At 49.0% G+C, this 16,229-nt stretch overlaps 1 protein-coding gene across 1 annotated transcript; it reads right to left on the bottom strand.

Annotated features, from left to right (window-relative positions):
• Window positions 1–11,782: 11,782 nt before the first annotated feature.
• LOC123144232 (non-structural maintenance of chromosomes element 4 homolog A) lies at window positions 11,783–16,025 on the bottom strand. The gene is made up of 7 exons (XM_044563307.1): window positions 15,641–16,025; window positions 15,459–15,539; window positions 14,259–14,499; window positions 14,069–14,165; window positions 13,245–13,461; window positions 13,063–13,154; window positions 11,783–12,333 (listed from the first exon to the last, which is right to left on the bottom strand). Exons 1-7 carry the CDS (start codon window positions 15,780–15,782, stop codon window positions 12,106–12,108), a joined length of 1,098 nt encoding a protein of 365 aa, XP_044419242.1. The 5' UTR covers window positions 15,783–16,025; the 3' UTR covers window positions 11,783–12,105.
• Window positions 16,026–16,229: the final 204 nt, after the last annotated feature.

Here is a 16,229-nt window from a genome sequence, read left to right as displayed (position 1 = left end):
AACGTGTTGTGCCATCCAACACGGGCCTGCATCGGTCCGCAGGGCGATCTGGACGCACTTTTTCCCGCAGACTGGAGACAAACGTGGGGCTTTGCGCGTTCGGACAACAATCACGCCCGCTTGTGACCACGCTGGCCCACCCAAACCATCCTCCCTCGCCAGCGCACGTTCCCGCCCGATGCCAGTTGCCCGCATTCATACCGCCATAGAGCGGCCTCTCCACATTGAAGTCGGCTCAGAGTGGACGCGGCCTCTCACTGCCTCCGCCATTGAAGCGATGTGCCGGTCGAGGGCGCCGCTGCACGCCCGCTGAACACGCCTCCTCGTCGCATTCAAACATCTCCACTAAACCTGTGCGTGTGCCGAGAAACCTACTCCGGCCATATGCCCGTTCATGAGCGGGTCAGCATTAATCCACAACACCGGGCAAGCTCCTCCCGTCAGTCGGCTATTTAAAGGAGGCCAGACGTCAGGCAAGAATAGCACCACTCCGCCGCTCCCCATCTCCTCCTTCCACCATTTTCTCCACCCTTTCGATGGCATCCGACGAGCAGGAAGAGCAATTCTCCGACATAAAAGCCGGCTGGGTGGCCTGCCGAGCCAGGCAACTCGCTGCTCCACCTCCCTCGCCTAGCCCAACGGAGCAAACTGCCGCTCCAAGCTGGTGCGTGGTTCAGCAACTCGCCGCTCCATGCGAGCTCGCGGAGGAGTGGCGAGTTGCTCCAGGGAGGCACGCGGGGCATCACGACAGAACGGGCATCATGACTGCCATGGACGAGGCCAGACGTCGTGCCATTCGTCGTCAACGTTGTTAGAACCATGCCCGGTCGGTGGAGAAAGACATGAAGATCAAATAGTCGATCGCCAGCGCGTCCACGCCCGCCGTCGCCGCCATCTTCCAGGAGAAGTAAAACACGGGAGGCCCCCGCCGCTTGGGTCCCAGGAAGGCCACAGTCGGCGCATCGCCGGTGTGAACAACCGGTGACTTGCCCAGTTCGGCACAGACCATTGTCGACCCTCGGCTTCACAGAAGAGGATTAGGCACCTTTCTTCTCCGGCTGAAGCACCCTCTTTGCCACTCCAATGAGCGGCGCAACCGAACATAGGGAAGATACACGGGAAGAATATACCTCTGGGGCTCCCTGCAGTCCGATGAGTGGGCTGCCGAACATGGGGAAGACAAAGGGATCCACCGCGGCCGGTCGTAGACTAGTGTAGTGTATCCGTGTCGTGGGAGTGGAGCTCCGCGCGACCGTAAGTGCACTTTTTTTTAACCAACCGGACGAAATTCGTGCAAATACGGCGGATTTCATGCAAACCAGACGAAAACATTTACATTTTGGATATATAAGTTGTTGAAATATATGTGGGCAGCGTTGGATGACGGACTCCCGCATCCGTGTTCGCGGACTGGACCCCCTGTCCGCGGACGGATGTGAGAGAAAATTTGTGTGTCGCCGTTGGAGATGCCCTAACATGGCAAAAAGTACAATATTTGTATCCTTGTGCTTCACATAAGACCAAATATAATAAGGGGATGTAAGCAGGTTATAAGAATTCAAATATTATCTTTTTGCTGGGTCGAAGAGAGAGAAATGGAGAGAGAAGAGAAGCGGGCTGTAGATTAAGAGGTAGTTATAGCACAAACTCTAAAAAACTTTATGAGAGTGTGAGGTGTGTCATGCGTCAATAAAATAGCACTACTTCCTAACTTATTCCCTCCTTTCTGGTTTAGGGGACCTATCTCAAAAATCAGAGATTTCCAATTCATGGGGCTCATTGTCTTGTGAACATGCAAATACAACTATGTTCATATTAAATTCTATCAAAATTTTGTTTCCAGTGTAAAACCAACCAATGCATGAACAAGTGAGAGGGCCACGCATGTAACATTAATATGTTGCCTAGCACTTAAATAGGTCCTCCTTGGTTGGTGTGATTTGTAAGATGAGCCTAATAAACCGAAAAGTGATAGAAACTGATATGTTTGTTTTTTGAAGCAACTCTTATACATGTTGACAATTAAATTTGCTACAGATAACATAGCAACATTCTACAGAAGTTGGCTCTGTTATCAGTCGTGCTCTAAGCAAAAGTGCCAGCTATTGGTCTACAACTATCTTCATCTGAATTTATTAGTCCATAAGGTATTTTGGATATGTGGTCAAACCACATATTTGAGTACCAAAATGTTAATGCATGTCATAAAAAATTATATAATTGGATTTGTATTTAAATGTAGGTTACAATGATATTATTTTTTGCATGTATAACTTTTTTTTCTTAAATACGTACGAGTGTGCGTATCATATATTATGGAAGAAAAGGAAAAAAAACCTCCGCGATTTAGTTACAACGAGAGATTACAAGGCGTTACGCCGCCATGCACCACCTATGACCTAACCGGATTACTCGCGGTGTGCCCACTCCGGTGTCCCCACAAAGAACGTATCCAGCTCTCCACGTAGCAGCCCCGCCTGCTTCCATACCTTACTCTCGCTCGCAATCCTTTGCAAAACCCGCGGGAGGCTGGCCGTCCCTTCATCGAAGACTATGGCATTTCGATGCTTCCATAGTTCCCACGTGGCAAGGAGGCATATGGTATGTATTGTCCTCACGTGATGCCCATGCGCACCCGGTCTAGTGCACCAATCGGGCAAGGCCTCTCCTACCTGTGGTGCGCCATGCGACATGCCCAGAGCGGTGAACACCTTGGCCCATATTTCTCTCACAAGAACACACTCCGTGGGCAGGTGGCTAATCGTCTCGTCGTGCTGATCACAGAAAGGGCACGAGTGTTAGTGCATCTAGTGCCCCTTAGTGATTTTGGTGTATTGAAGACTTATAGATTAAGAGACTAATATATTTGTGAGTGTACACAGGTTCTATAAGTCTATGAGGAGTTTGATATTTACGATGAAAGTCGACCCCTAAAAATGAATGTCTTCAGTTGAAGACTTTGGTTTTCTTGAAGACTTTGAAACTGAGGAAATTTGTGTGACCTTGAAGACTTTAATATTGATGCGAGGATTATGAAGCATGAAGACTTTTGTTTTCATAGTTTCATTTTCTCTTTCTTGAGTCATAGGAAACACCATACTGTTAAAGGGGGTCGAGGTAAAACTAAGGAAACACTTTCCAAGTGATGCTCATCTCAAAATCCTAAACCTACGCAATCCTTTCGTGTGAAGCCATTGGAAATCTCATACAGTTCAGTCAATTTCTTCAGTGATAGAGACGAAGATCTTCTGGTCTCTGAGGAATTTTTTCTAACTGAGGAGTTAGGACTTCGCCAGTGCGGATTGCCTACAAGTGAGGAACATGATAGCTCTGAGGAATTTGAGAGCTCAAATTTCCGACCGTTGTCGTGCTATGTGTCAGCTGTCCCAATATATCTTATCCACCTAACAGTCATATCATTGAAGGGCATTTATGTTTTATCATGTCGGGCTGCTCCCTAGGCTATAAATAGTCGCCCCCTACAACCATTAGTTGGTTGGCTGCTCCGAGAGAAACTGACACTTGTCATTGAGAGCAACCCATCCTCCGAGGACTTTGAGCGAAAATCATCAGTGAGTAAAAACCCAAACCCAAACACCTACAAACTCAAAGTGATTGAGCATCACTGAAGAGATTGTTCCTGTGTGGAACCGATGCTCGTTACCTTTGAGGACTGTACATCCTCCAGACGATTAGGCATCATGATCAAGAGCATCCAAGAGGAATTGTGGATCGCCGAGTGACCAAGTCTGTGAAGGTTTGGAAGTCACCTGGAGACTTACCACGAGTGATTGGGCGAGGTCTGTGTGATCTTAGCTCAAGGAGAATACGGTGAGGACTGTGTGTCTGAGACTCTGTGTCCTCAGGTTTAAATACCTAGCCGCTCCAACCAGACGTACAACTGTCACAGCAGTTGGAACTGGTCTACCAAATCATCGTCTTCACCAAGCTACTGGTTCTATTTCCTCAACCCTTCCATTTCGTCATTCATGTGTTGATGAAATTGATCATTACTGTTTGAAGACTTTGACTGAAGACTTTCTCAATTTCCTCAATCCTAATTCTACAGTCACCTTGTCTTCAGCCTGCTTATATTGTTTACACACTACTTGTGCTCTGTGTATGTTTCATTTCATCATGATGACTATGCTAATGCTTTGTTATGCATGCACCTGAGTACTTATTCTGCCGCTTGTAGTTCCTTACTTAGGAAAATCCTCAAGTTAAATTTCCTCAGTGACGAATTTATAAAAATCGCCTATTCACCCCCCCTCTAGTCGATATAACGCACTTTCAACGAGTCTTGGTGCAGCAGCCCTCTCCGTGCCAATCTGTTGGACGTCCAGCAGTGGTTCATGATCGCAAGCCATGTGAAGAATTGACACCGAAGTGGGGTCCGCGAGCGCCATGTGAATGTCGCAGTGGGCGACACCTCTCGAGCCGCGAACTTGGCCGCGTAGGCCGATTTGGCAGAGAAGGCAACGTCCTTCTCCCAGGACCAGGCGATATGGCCAGCATGCTGTCATCCAGCTGCACCGCCTCGACCGTGGGCCAGATGCTCATGTACTCCGCTACGTCCTCTGCCTTTAGTGTCGGCCCATCTCTCCTTGGTAATGGCTTCATAAACCGTTCTCGAACTCCGCATGCGAGCTAGAACTCGCTCGTATGCCCGCGACGCGAGCTCCTGTATTCGGTACCCATTGAGCCATCTATCCTCCCAGAACAGGGTGCCTCGCCCATCACCCACGACTGCATGGGTCGACACCTGGAATATTTGTCGCGATTCCTTCGGTAAAGAGAACAAGAATTGACCAAGGTCGATTCGGATTGGCCAGCTGCAACCATAGCCACTTGGCCTGGAGGGCCACATTCATCCATCTCATGTCCAAAATGCCTAGGCCTCTGGCCCACTTGGGTGGGCACACCCTCTTCGAGGCCACGGTGCAAGCACCTCCTCCCGCGTCTGCCTTGCCAGCGCATAAGAAGCCGCAGCAAATATTGACCATGGCGGCAAGGGTCCTCGGAGGTAAATCAAGAGCCAGCATTGAGTGGATTGGAATCACAGAGAGGACAGACTGTACCAGCATTGCTCGGCTACTCTTCGGTAGGGTCGCGCCTTCAAATGGGGTAGACGCGCCGCGAGCTGGTCCACGAGTCCCTGTAACTGCGTAGTCATGTGTGTTTCCTGATGGACAATGGAAGGCCCAGATACTTGCATGAGAAGGTAGTGCTCGAACAGCCGAGGGTGGCGCACACTAGGGCCATCTCATCCTGGGAGCAGCGTATCGACAGTGTGGCACTCTTCGACATGTTGACTTGTAGTCCAGAAGCCTGACCAAAGATGTGTAGAATGGAATCGCATGTGACCAAATCCGTCCTTTTCGGCTTGAGGAAGATAGTGACATCGTCCGCAAACATCGATACCCGATGCATGACGCTCGAGCATGGGAGGGGGGCGAGGATGCCGGCGGCCATTGCCTTATGGAATAATCCGTGGAGCGGCACCATGCACAGGATGAATAGCATAGGGGAGATTGGATCCCCTGTCTTAGGCCGCAACAATTGAAGATTGTCTCCCCAGGAACCCCATTAACCGTGATCCTGGTTGTTGATGTTGATAGGATTGTTGGGGAACGTAGTAATTTCAAAAATATTCCTACGCACACGCAAGATCATGGAGATGCATAGCAACGAGAGGGGAGAGTGATGTCCATGTACCCTCGTAGACCGAAAGCGGAAGCGTTAGCACAACGCGGTTGATGTAGTCGTACGTCTTCACGATCCGACCGATCAAGTACCGAACGCACGGCACCTCCGAGTTCAGCACACGTTCAGCCCGATGACGTCCCTCGAACTCCGATCCAGCCGAGTGTTGAGGGAGAGTTTCGTCAGCACGATGGCATGGTGACGATGATGATGTTCTACCGACGCAGGGCTTCGCCTAAGCACCGCTACAGTATTATCGAGGTGGACTATGGTGGAGGGGGGCACCGCACATGGCTAAAAGATCAACAGATTAATTGTTGTGTCTCCAAGGGGTGCCCCCTCCCCGTATATAAAGGAGTGGAGGAGGGGGAGGGCCGGCCCTCTCTATGGCGCGCCCTAGGAGGAGTCCTACTCCCACCGGGAGTAGGATTCCCCCCTTTCCAATTAGTAGGAGTAGGAGTCAAGGAAAGGGGAGAGAGAAGAGAAGGAAGGAGGGGGCGCAGCCCCTCCCCCTAGTCCAATTCGGACTAGGCCTGGGGGGCGCCCAGCCTCTCCTCTCTCTTTCCCCTAAAGCCCAATAAGGCCCATATACTCCCCGGCGAATTCCCGTAAATCTCCGGTACTCCGAAAAATACCCAAATCACTCGAAACCTTTCCGATGTCCGAATATAGTCGTCCAATATATCGATCTTTACGTCTCGATCATTTCGAGACTCCTCGTCATGTCCCCGATCTCATCCGGGACTCTAAACTACCTTCGGTACATCAAAACACATAAACTCATAATATAACCGTCATCGAACTTTAAGCGTGCGGACCCTACAGGTTCGAGAACAATGTAGACATGACCGAGACACGTCTCCGGTCAATAACCAATAGCGGAACCTGGATGCTCATATTGGCTCCCACATATTCTACGAAGATCTTTATCGGTCAGACCGCATAACAACATACGTTGTTCCCTTTGTCATCGGTATGTTACTTGCCCGAGATTCGATCGTCGGTATCTCAATACCTAGTTCAATCTCGTTACCGGCAAGTCTCTTTACTCGTTCCGTAATACATCATCCCGCAACTAACTCATTAGTTACAATGCTTGCAAGGCTTATAGTGATGTGCATTACTGAGTGGGCCCAGAGATACCTCTCCGACAATCGGAGTGACAAATCCTAATCTCAAAATACGCCAACCCAACAAGTACCTTCGGAGACACCTGTAGAGCACCTTTATAATCACCCGGTTACGTTGTGACGTTTGGTAGCACACAAAGTGTTCCTCCGGTAAACGGGAGTTGCATAATCTCATAGTCATAGGAACATTTATAAGTCATGAAGAAAGCAATAGCAACATACTAAACGATCGAGTGCTAAGCTAACGGAATGGGTCAAGTCAATCACATCATTCTCCTAATGATGTGATCCCGTTAATCAAATGACAGCTCATGTCTATGGTTAGGAAACATAACCATCTTTGATCAACGAGCTAGTCAAGTAGAGGCATACTAGTGACACTATGTTTGTCTATGTATTCACACATGTATTATGTTTCCGGTTAATACAATTCTAGCATGAATAATAAACATTTATCATGAAATAAGGAAATAAATAATAACTTTATTATTGCCTCTAGGGCATATTTCCTTCAAGGATGCCACAGATCCAAGCTCTCCACCGTGCCCCAAAGCCCATTAGTTCCAAAACCTCTAGAAGGAACGGCCACTGGATGGTGTCGAACGCTTTGGAAATGTCTAGTTTCACTAGAACCGTGGGGTCCCACAATGCATGCAGGCGGCAGGTCGTGCACTGCACAAGCATGAAGTTATCATGAAGAGATTGCCCGCTCACAAACACTCTTTTGTGGTTCCCCACCATATGTGTGTAGCTCCAGAGCCAACCGTGTCACCAGGACCTTTTCAAAGATCTTGATTGCACCGTGTATGAGGCTCACAAGCCGGTAGTCCTTGAGTCGAACCACCCCAGCCACTTTAGGTAGGAGCAAAATGAGGGCCTTGTTGACTGCGGGCAAGCCACACATGTCGCCCTGAAAGAAGTGCTCCAATGCCCGCATAAGGTCTTCCTTTATTATGTGCCATCATGAAGCACATAATCGGCTCGTGAACCCGTCCGGCCCCGGCACTTTGTCAAGTGGCATCCCCTTCACAATTTTCTTGACCTCCTCACAGGAGAAAGGGACCTCAAGGAGCGCAAGATCATGTACGGGCAGGCCCAATGTATCCAAGTTCAGTGCGAAGGCCCGATCTAAGGCCGACCCAAATAGCGTCGAGTAGTAGCTGTCCACTGCCTCGGCGATCTCTTCCTGGCCTGTCAGTACTCGCCCATCAGATTGCAAGGACAGGGTGGCATTGCGCCACTGCCGGTGACACGCCTGCCGGTGGAAGTATGCCGTGTTCGCCTCGCCCTCCTTGGGTTGCAGCATCCGTGATCACAGGCGCGCGACCGTGCGTTGCAGCGACGTAAGCCCGAGCAGCTTTTGCTTCAGAACTTTGCGCAGGCCATGCTCCCTCACTGAGAGCTCCCTGTTGTCCATGCCTTGATCGAGCCTCGCAATGACCTCAAGGGCGATCAAGGTTTGCAACCTCACGTTGCCAATCCACCGGTCACTCCACCTTTGCAAAGCCTTGGAGGTTGCCCTCAGCTTGTTGTCCAGAGCCGTGAATGCATTCCCCGTTCCGGGCACCGAGTGCCAAGCCGTCTCAACGGTCTCGAAGAACCCCTCTGCCTTGGGCCAGAAGGCTTCGAAACGGAACTGGTTGCCCCCCATAATATCCGCGTTTAGGTCTAACAGGAGGGGGCGTGGTCCAACACCACCGACCCAAGGGCAGTGAGAAGGCACGTCGGGTGCAGATCCTCCCAGCAACTAGACACGAAGACATGGTCAATATTGTCAAGAGTGGGGCGCTGCCGCTCGTTCGACCATGTGAATCTCCTCCCGTTTTGGTATAGCTTCTTAAGGGCAAGGCGATTGAGCTGCGCCCGGAACCTAGCCATCATTCTATGATTCACCGCATCGTTGCTCTTGTCCTCGGGGTTGACTACGAGACTGAAATCTCCGGCTACCATCCAGGGGCCGATGTGCAAGTCCCTAACGTCAAGAAGTTCCTGCATGTACTCCACTTTCTCCGTGTTGCCTTGTGGCCCGTACACGCCGGTGAGCCACCATTCGATCCCCTCGGCCGGCTTCACCAAAGTCGTAAGCATGTTCATAGTCCGGCGAGGGTTGGACACTGCCACCATTGTGGCATCCCACGCTATCAGGGTCCCACTGCGCGTGCCCACAGCTGGGAGGTAGAAGAAGCTCTCGAGTCTATTACCCAGGCAATGCCTAATGACTTCAGGGGATACAACTTCCAGTTTGGTCTCCTGGAAACACATGATGGACGGGCTCACACTTGCTATGACTTGGAAGATCGCGTTCCGCCTTGCTGGGGAGTTGAGCCCCCTGACATTCCACACCAGCAGCTTGTATGGTTGTGTCGCCATAGAGAAGGCCCACAAACCACCGGCCCGGGCGCTCGGTGCCCCGCCTCCACCTCGGCCCTGTTGTCTTGCATCAGCAGGACAGAAGCATCCCAACCTAAAGGGCCAAAATCGTAGCAATTTGGTCGTCCGTCAACGGTTTGGAGAACAACTCTGCGTACATGAGCAGGGTCTCATCCGAGATCTCCTCGCATTCGTTAGCCAAGCATAGCCTGCGGATCATGACCCGCTGCTGTTTGGACGCAGCAGATCCCTTGCCCACTCCCCTGGCCAGGCGTGCACTCCTCCAACTTATATTTTATTAGTTAAAATCATGGTCTTAGTATTATATTTTGTCCTTTTTTAGGGGTATTATATTTGATCTTAGTACCTCTGACTCTAGGGTCTAAGACAACACCGTGGAAGCCATCATGCGGGTCCCCTCTATCAACGGCAACACGTAGGTAAGTTGCGAGGGTTCATTCTTCCTCCTAAGGCCTCCTTTGGTTTGTCGGAATCTTGTAGGAATTTCATATGATAGGATTTTCAAAGGAAAAATTCCTATGAGCCCTTTGGTTGTTGGGAATGGATTCTCATTCCTTTGTAGGATGGGGTCCAACCCATTAACATTTCAAAGGAAAAAAAAACATTAACGTAGACTCAATAAAAAAATTCATATTCTGTGCATCAAATGACATTTCTTTCTTTATAGAAATTGAGATGCATGTAATCTCACTTCCTATGAAATTTCTATGAAATTCTTATTCCTACAATATTTCTATCCTATGCATGAGCGTTTTCCCTCATGGAAAATAGCCCGTGTCACTGATGTAGTACAGTACAAGCGAACAAGGGACACGCACCCATCGATGAGCTAGCGCACGTACGCACGCACCCATCGATGAGCTAGCGCACGTACGCACGTAACGTAACGCTCCCTGGGAGGGCGCCGGCCGCCGTCTGCTGGCCTCCCGTGTTTCTCACGTGTTCCGGTCATTTATTATTTATTTACTTGATTGTTGCCGCAGGGGCCATGAGTCCATGACGCGTGCATATATAGGCCGGTTCGGGATCGCCGTAATAAAGCTGTGGATCTTAGCAGTGTTGCTCACACAAGCTGTGCTCCTTCCGCCGCCGCCGTCCGCCGTCGAGATGAGCTCGATCCCTGACCCCGATGCTCCTCCCAGGTACTACCCAGCTCTGTACGTGCCGATGTGTGCAGAGTAGCATGTGTGGGCGTCTTTGATGCGTGGTTCATGACGGGGTCTAGTTAGCGCACGCAGGGTGGAGGAGAGGAGGATCACCTACACGAAGGAGTCCCTGCTCTCTGTTCGTGAGGCCTGCCGCGACAAGCTGCCCGCTGGCATCCACGCATGTAAGAGGGAGGTCGAAGCGGCATCACTCACATGGGAGTCGGAACCGCGGGGTGGTGAGTACGGCCGGTGTCCCTTCTCCTCCCGGCAGTGCTGTGTTGTAATTTTGGCCATGTTGTGACTTTAGACTTGTACATCACTCTTCTTCTGTCTTAGATGGCCGCCTCACTCAAATTGTGTTTTTTCTTCAAAGAAAATAGTTTGACAGGTTTGTGTTTTATGGAACAGCACGCCTGATTGGTGGTTCATGGAACTGCGCTTTTTTTCATTTTTGGATTATGCGATTCAGACATTCCTCTGATGTAACAGGGTCGGAGCCACCTCGAACGCGTGCAGGAAGCAAATCGAAGAAGATAGACAAGATATGCACCAGGTTTTTCAGGTTGGCATTCCGCAAGCATGCCTGTCATGTTTGCTCCCATCAAACTGCACTTCCTTTCATTTTTCTCAAAAAAAGAATGCCGTGGCGCTAACAAACCAGCGAACAAAATTTCATACAGTACCTACGAACAAGGATTTCGCTACATCAGCTGTATAATTAATTTTCTCTCATGTAATTCCTCGCGGTGGATCTTGTTTTTCTCGCCCAATTGTGCAGCGCCGGCGATTGCCCCTTCGGCGAGGACTGCCGTTTCCTCCATCGCGTTCCCAGCGGCGACCAGGAACCCGGCCAGGCCGTTGCCAAGAAGATGAGCAAGTTGGACCTAGGCGGCGACCCGGCTCAACCACGGGTGCCCATGTCTGCCACTGCACCGGCCACCGTCAAGACTCGGCTCTGCAAGAACCACGGCGCGCCGGAGGGGTGCAAGTGGGGGGACAGGTGCCACTTCGCGCACGGCGACCGCGAGCTCGGCAAGCCCATGGGAGCCGGGAGCAGCTTCAAGACCAGGCTGTGCGTGAGCTTCGTCGCCGGCGGGTTGTGCGCCTTCGCCGGCAGGTGCCACTTCGCCCATGGCAAGGACGAGCTGCGCAGGCCAGACGCGTCTTGAGGGCCTAAGATCAAAACGTTTCTCTTCCTCATGGTGTTTATGGTGATCGTTTGTCCACCGTTTCTCAGAAATGCATAAACAGAAGCTCTACTTCTCCTGTCGGTAAACAAACCGATAAGTTTCTCGTCTATTCCTGCCATATCCCAACGGTTTACCAGTTCAGTGGAGGAATGATCTAAAGGCAAGACTAAAAATGGAGTGGAAGAAACTCACTTATTGTTAGAAGTTACAGATTATGGATAGGAATTGTGGTTCAGCTAGAAGCAAACCCTTTCTTTTTCTCTATCAGCGCAAGCATATTACCGTGAGCGTCATTACACAAGTCCGATCCAAGAACATTATTTAAGCCGACTGATCTAAAGAACTACAGTAGCATTTCTATTGAGCTTACATTTCTATTGCGCTCTTTCCTCTCCCGGAGGAATCTCGTCCCAAGGTAATAACTAGCACAAGCGGTGCTATGGTACACCTTGTTCTACAATGGATACGTTAATCAGGCGATACCTCTACACATACAAACACAGGGTAGGCCGCCGCGTAGGGCATTTCAAACAGGCATCATCACTCCTGATCTATGAATAGACGCTTGCGTTTGGAGCTTCTGTCCTCCTCGGGTGTCTCTGCAACAACCATCTGCTCCTGAAGAACCAAACCTCGGTTCCGGCAAAGTTTCCTTATCGGTGTTCGTTGCGCACACGGCTCCAGCTGTTCTCGCTCTTCAGCAGAGAGGCTGTGCGCGGTCCTGTGCGGCATCAGTTCTTGCCCTTCAGGGACGACTTCTTTCATCAGCTAAAAACAGGTCAAAAGATAGGAAAGATCAGATTATTTGAGAGATTAAAATGTCCTACAGCATCTGATGAATTCTGATACTGTGTGCTTTTATCTTGCCCGCAAAGGGGGACTGGAGAGAGAAAATGAGTCACTGGTTTAGCAAATATTGGAGCCATTTTAGAGGAAGATGCAAACAGAGTCAAAAAAATTCTTCGTAAGTTAGGAGGGTCAAGATGATTTCTGTTGCAAACTAAATAAAGGATGCTAAGCTGATGGATCCAAGACAATAAACTGCATAAATGGCCCATCTAGTCAGGGGGCAGACAGCCCTAGTCATTCAAACAAGGTATACAACCTTATTAGTTTGGAAAGTTAGGATTAGATCCGTATGGACCATGTTATCCATCCTTCTATAAGAGAGGATGTGCACTCAGCTATGATCAACCAACCATGTGCTAGTTCTTATCTCCTGCTGCCTCCTCTAACCCTGTTACCTTGCTCTTCCTTCTTAAGACTATTCTGATCTACCCTATGATTTAACCTAGGGACCATTACAAACGCAGCAGCACCATGCGGTCATAGTGGTACTGAAATCAAATAGAAAGCTGTTTCTATTTATCAATTTCTATTAACAGAAGTCAATACAGGTTTTACTGCTCTTGCATGAATGCACTACAAACAATGAGGTTGATCATCCAGGTCAAATATTGAAATACCGTAAGAGCGCTTTATGATCAGAAACAGTACCTTCCAATCTCTGTAATCATATCTGAAAACAAAATGGCTGTAGGACACTTCTCCTGACGCTATGGCACTAGCAGCAGGCGCATTTCGTGGATCTGCGCAAGGCCAACAGAATTATGTAAGATACACGAGCATCTCTGTGGTACTATTAAAGCACAAATGAAACCATACGAGAAAATTCTTACAGACTATATGGTGCCCATTGTCATCAATGTTTATTGCCACCCTGCCATCTTTAACTAGGAAAGACAGTGCAAAAACATTCTCAACCGTTTGGGCAAATGATTGTCTGTTCAAAACAAGGGTCTCCAGCCTCGCACGCTTATTTTTCCTCAGGATATCAAATACAACAGTCACATTCCGGTCAGTGTCTGTCTTTGCTCCCTCCGAAGAATCAGCAAGCTGCACATTAAGAAGATGATATGAATCCACTATTGAAGGTGGTCATACATTTCTGACAAAAATAATAATGCTATGGTAGGGAAATAAGTCTAGCTAGCAACCCAGAAACTCAATAGCGGCTACAGAAGATAGCAAACACATGAATGGTACTGCCTAAGATGTGTCTTTCAAAAAAAACAGAAGGTGATTGATAACTTTACCCAAATGATAAGTGCCACACGTGCGGCACGAAGTAACACTACCCTGACGTTTTTATAACTAAAATTGCCATCCAAAAAAAACCCAAAAAAACTGAAACTTGCCATCCAAACAGAAAGTCGCCATGCTTCACAACTAAAGTTGCCATCCTCGAGTAACTAAACTTGCCATAAAAAACGGCAAGGCGGAATTGCTTCGTGCCACACGTGTGGCACTTATCAGGGTCCTAACTTTAAGCATAGAATTAATTAAGATTTACGCAACAGTGACCAAAGATTGTTCAAACTATGTCGCCCATCAATAACAGAAGGCAAACAGATGGCAAAACAAATCATGGGAGAAATGTACAAATGGATGTTATTAATCTCTAGTGCTTTATTAATTATGCTAGACAAAAGCATGTGAATACCTCTTCAGGACAAGTATTTTCAGTTGGCCTGGCACTTCTTTTTCTACTAACAACTGAAAGCTTACGCTGCTTTACTTCTGTATCCATGGGTCCAAGCCTGCAAGGATTAAGAGCATGCATGGTTTAAGTCATATACCAAGTAGGCACTGCAAAAAATTGTTGAGAACTAATAAGATAGGAGCTTAATTACATGGTGCAGCATCCAGGCGCAGCCCTGAAGACATGTGAAGCAGAAAGCCCAACATCAGCCCAGCGCAACGAGACAGGCTCGGAATCAAGGGTTGCTTGCTGCCCAAATTTCTTCAGCAATGCTGTTAAGAAATCAGAAGGTGTGATTCCTTCACTTGACTGGGACCTCACAGATTTTACCAACGTTGTTGTAATGTCCAGCAGAGCCTCTGCGTCCGCTACTTGCTCCCTGGGTCTCTGCACTGCAGTGTGAAAGGACATTTCATTTTGTGTTTTTTATATAGCATCAATATTTCAAAGCTCCGACCAGTATAAACTATAGAAAATAATAGGCATGTTATTTTACGTAAGGGCTTGTTCCAGTAGGAGAGTGGGGTTTGGATTTTAGCTATAGAAATCCTTCGGATTCCATCTAATCTTTAAAAAAAATCCAAAATCCCTCATCAACACCCATTTAGCAAACATTTTGACATGCCACGGTGAGCTCAAGGCATGCCAATACTTGCCACGTTTGTCTGGAAATGCAATCTTGCAGACAAACAGCCATGCATTGAGTGACAAGATCAAAATGTGTCCCACATGAGCATGCAAGAACAACCTGCAGTCTATTTATGATGCATGCTACTATAGACAGCTCCATTATACTGTATGACACGGAAATACAGAATACTTCAGAAAGCTCCAAAATAAAACAAGGTAGAACTACGAACATGATGTGAAAGTAAGCTTATGATCATGCTGCACATTCTACAAGATGCGCCAAAGCTACATGAACACAAGTTCACATCATTTGCTCGACGGTGTACTTCTAGTGATGTCCCCTGGACATATTGGTTTATAGACCAGTTTGCTTCTAGTAATTTAAGCCCGTCTGAATCCGTTATTAGAAAATAAATAAACAGTCCGTTTCACACTTGGAGATTATTACAACTTGTGATTATACATTGTGGTGACTTAAGACAGACTGATAGACCCGGTCGAAAGGGCCGGGGCTTTTTTTATGTCATGGCTATAGTCCCCAGTTCACCCATCTGAGAGAGGAAAAACAAGCGCGGGTCGCAAGAGCAATATAGTACTCCCTCCGCCCGAAAATACTTGTCATCAAAATGGATAAAAAGAGATGTATCTCGAACTAAAATACGTCTAGATACATCCCCTTTTATCCATTTTGATGACAAGTTATGATTATTCGTGGTCTTACCTTGCTCGTGCAAGCTCTCCACCTGCGTGATGATGGAGGCGAACTTGTCGGAGTCCTCCTTCGCCATGTCATCCCTCTCCTCTGCGCAACACAAACACGCGCACACAAAAACAACTCAGAATCGCACCGCGCCAAACCCCCGAAATGGAACCGCAGAAGGAACCCGAACCGGAGGGGCGTACCGTTGATGAGGCTCTTCATGGCGTGGTACTGGGAGCGGAGCATCCGGCGCTCCGCCAACCCCTGCTGCTGCTGCCGCCTGCCGCCGCCGCCGGCCTCGCCGCGGCCCTCTGCCCCGGACCCCTCCGCCGCCGCCGCCGCCATGGGGAAACTGACCTAACCCTAGGCCCCAAATCGGTCCCAACCCTAGCTAGCGCTGCGCGGCTGAGAGCGACGGGGGAAGGGAGTGAAGGGCGGGTGGGGGAATGGAAAATTTCGCCGAAAATTTGGAGACGGGGAGGGAATAAGAAGCAGAGGCGGGGGATTTGAAAGCTCCACCTCCGCGGTCGCGGGTGGTGTGCGGTGCGCACGAAGTTTTTGATTTTGCGGCCGCCGGTTGAGTCCCGACCCCGCGGCGTGTAAAAATTCCAGCCAGCGGCTAGGAGCGCGGGTTGAATGGGCCCACCCGGCAGTAACGGGGCGCGCGAGACGGTGAGAGGCCGTCCAGGTGCGGAAGATATTTTTCTTTTGGGAGATGATGATAGGCGCCGATGTGCCGGGCCGGGCTGTTCGCATGTGTGGCCTATGATTCGCTGTATGAGCATTTTTAGT

Source organism: Triticum aestivum, chromosome 6D (assembly GCF_018294505.1).
Source record: "Triticum aestivum cultivar Chinese Spring chromosome 6D, IWGSC CS RefSeq v2.1, whole genome shotgun sequence".
NCBI classification, from domain to species: Eukaryota; Viridiplantae; Streptophyta; class Magnoliopsida; order Poales; family Poaceae; genus Triticum; species Triticum aestivum.
Note: the sequence above shows the minus strand (reverse complement) of the source record. Positions and strands in the feature narration are given on the sequence as shown.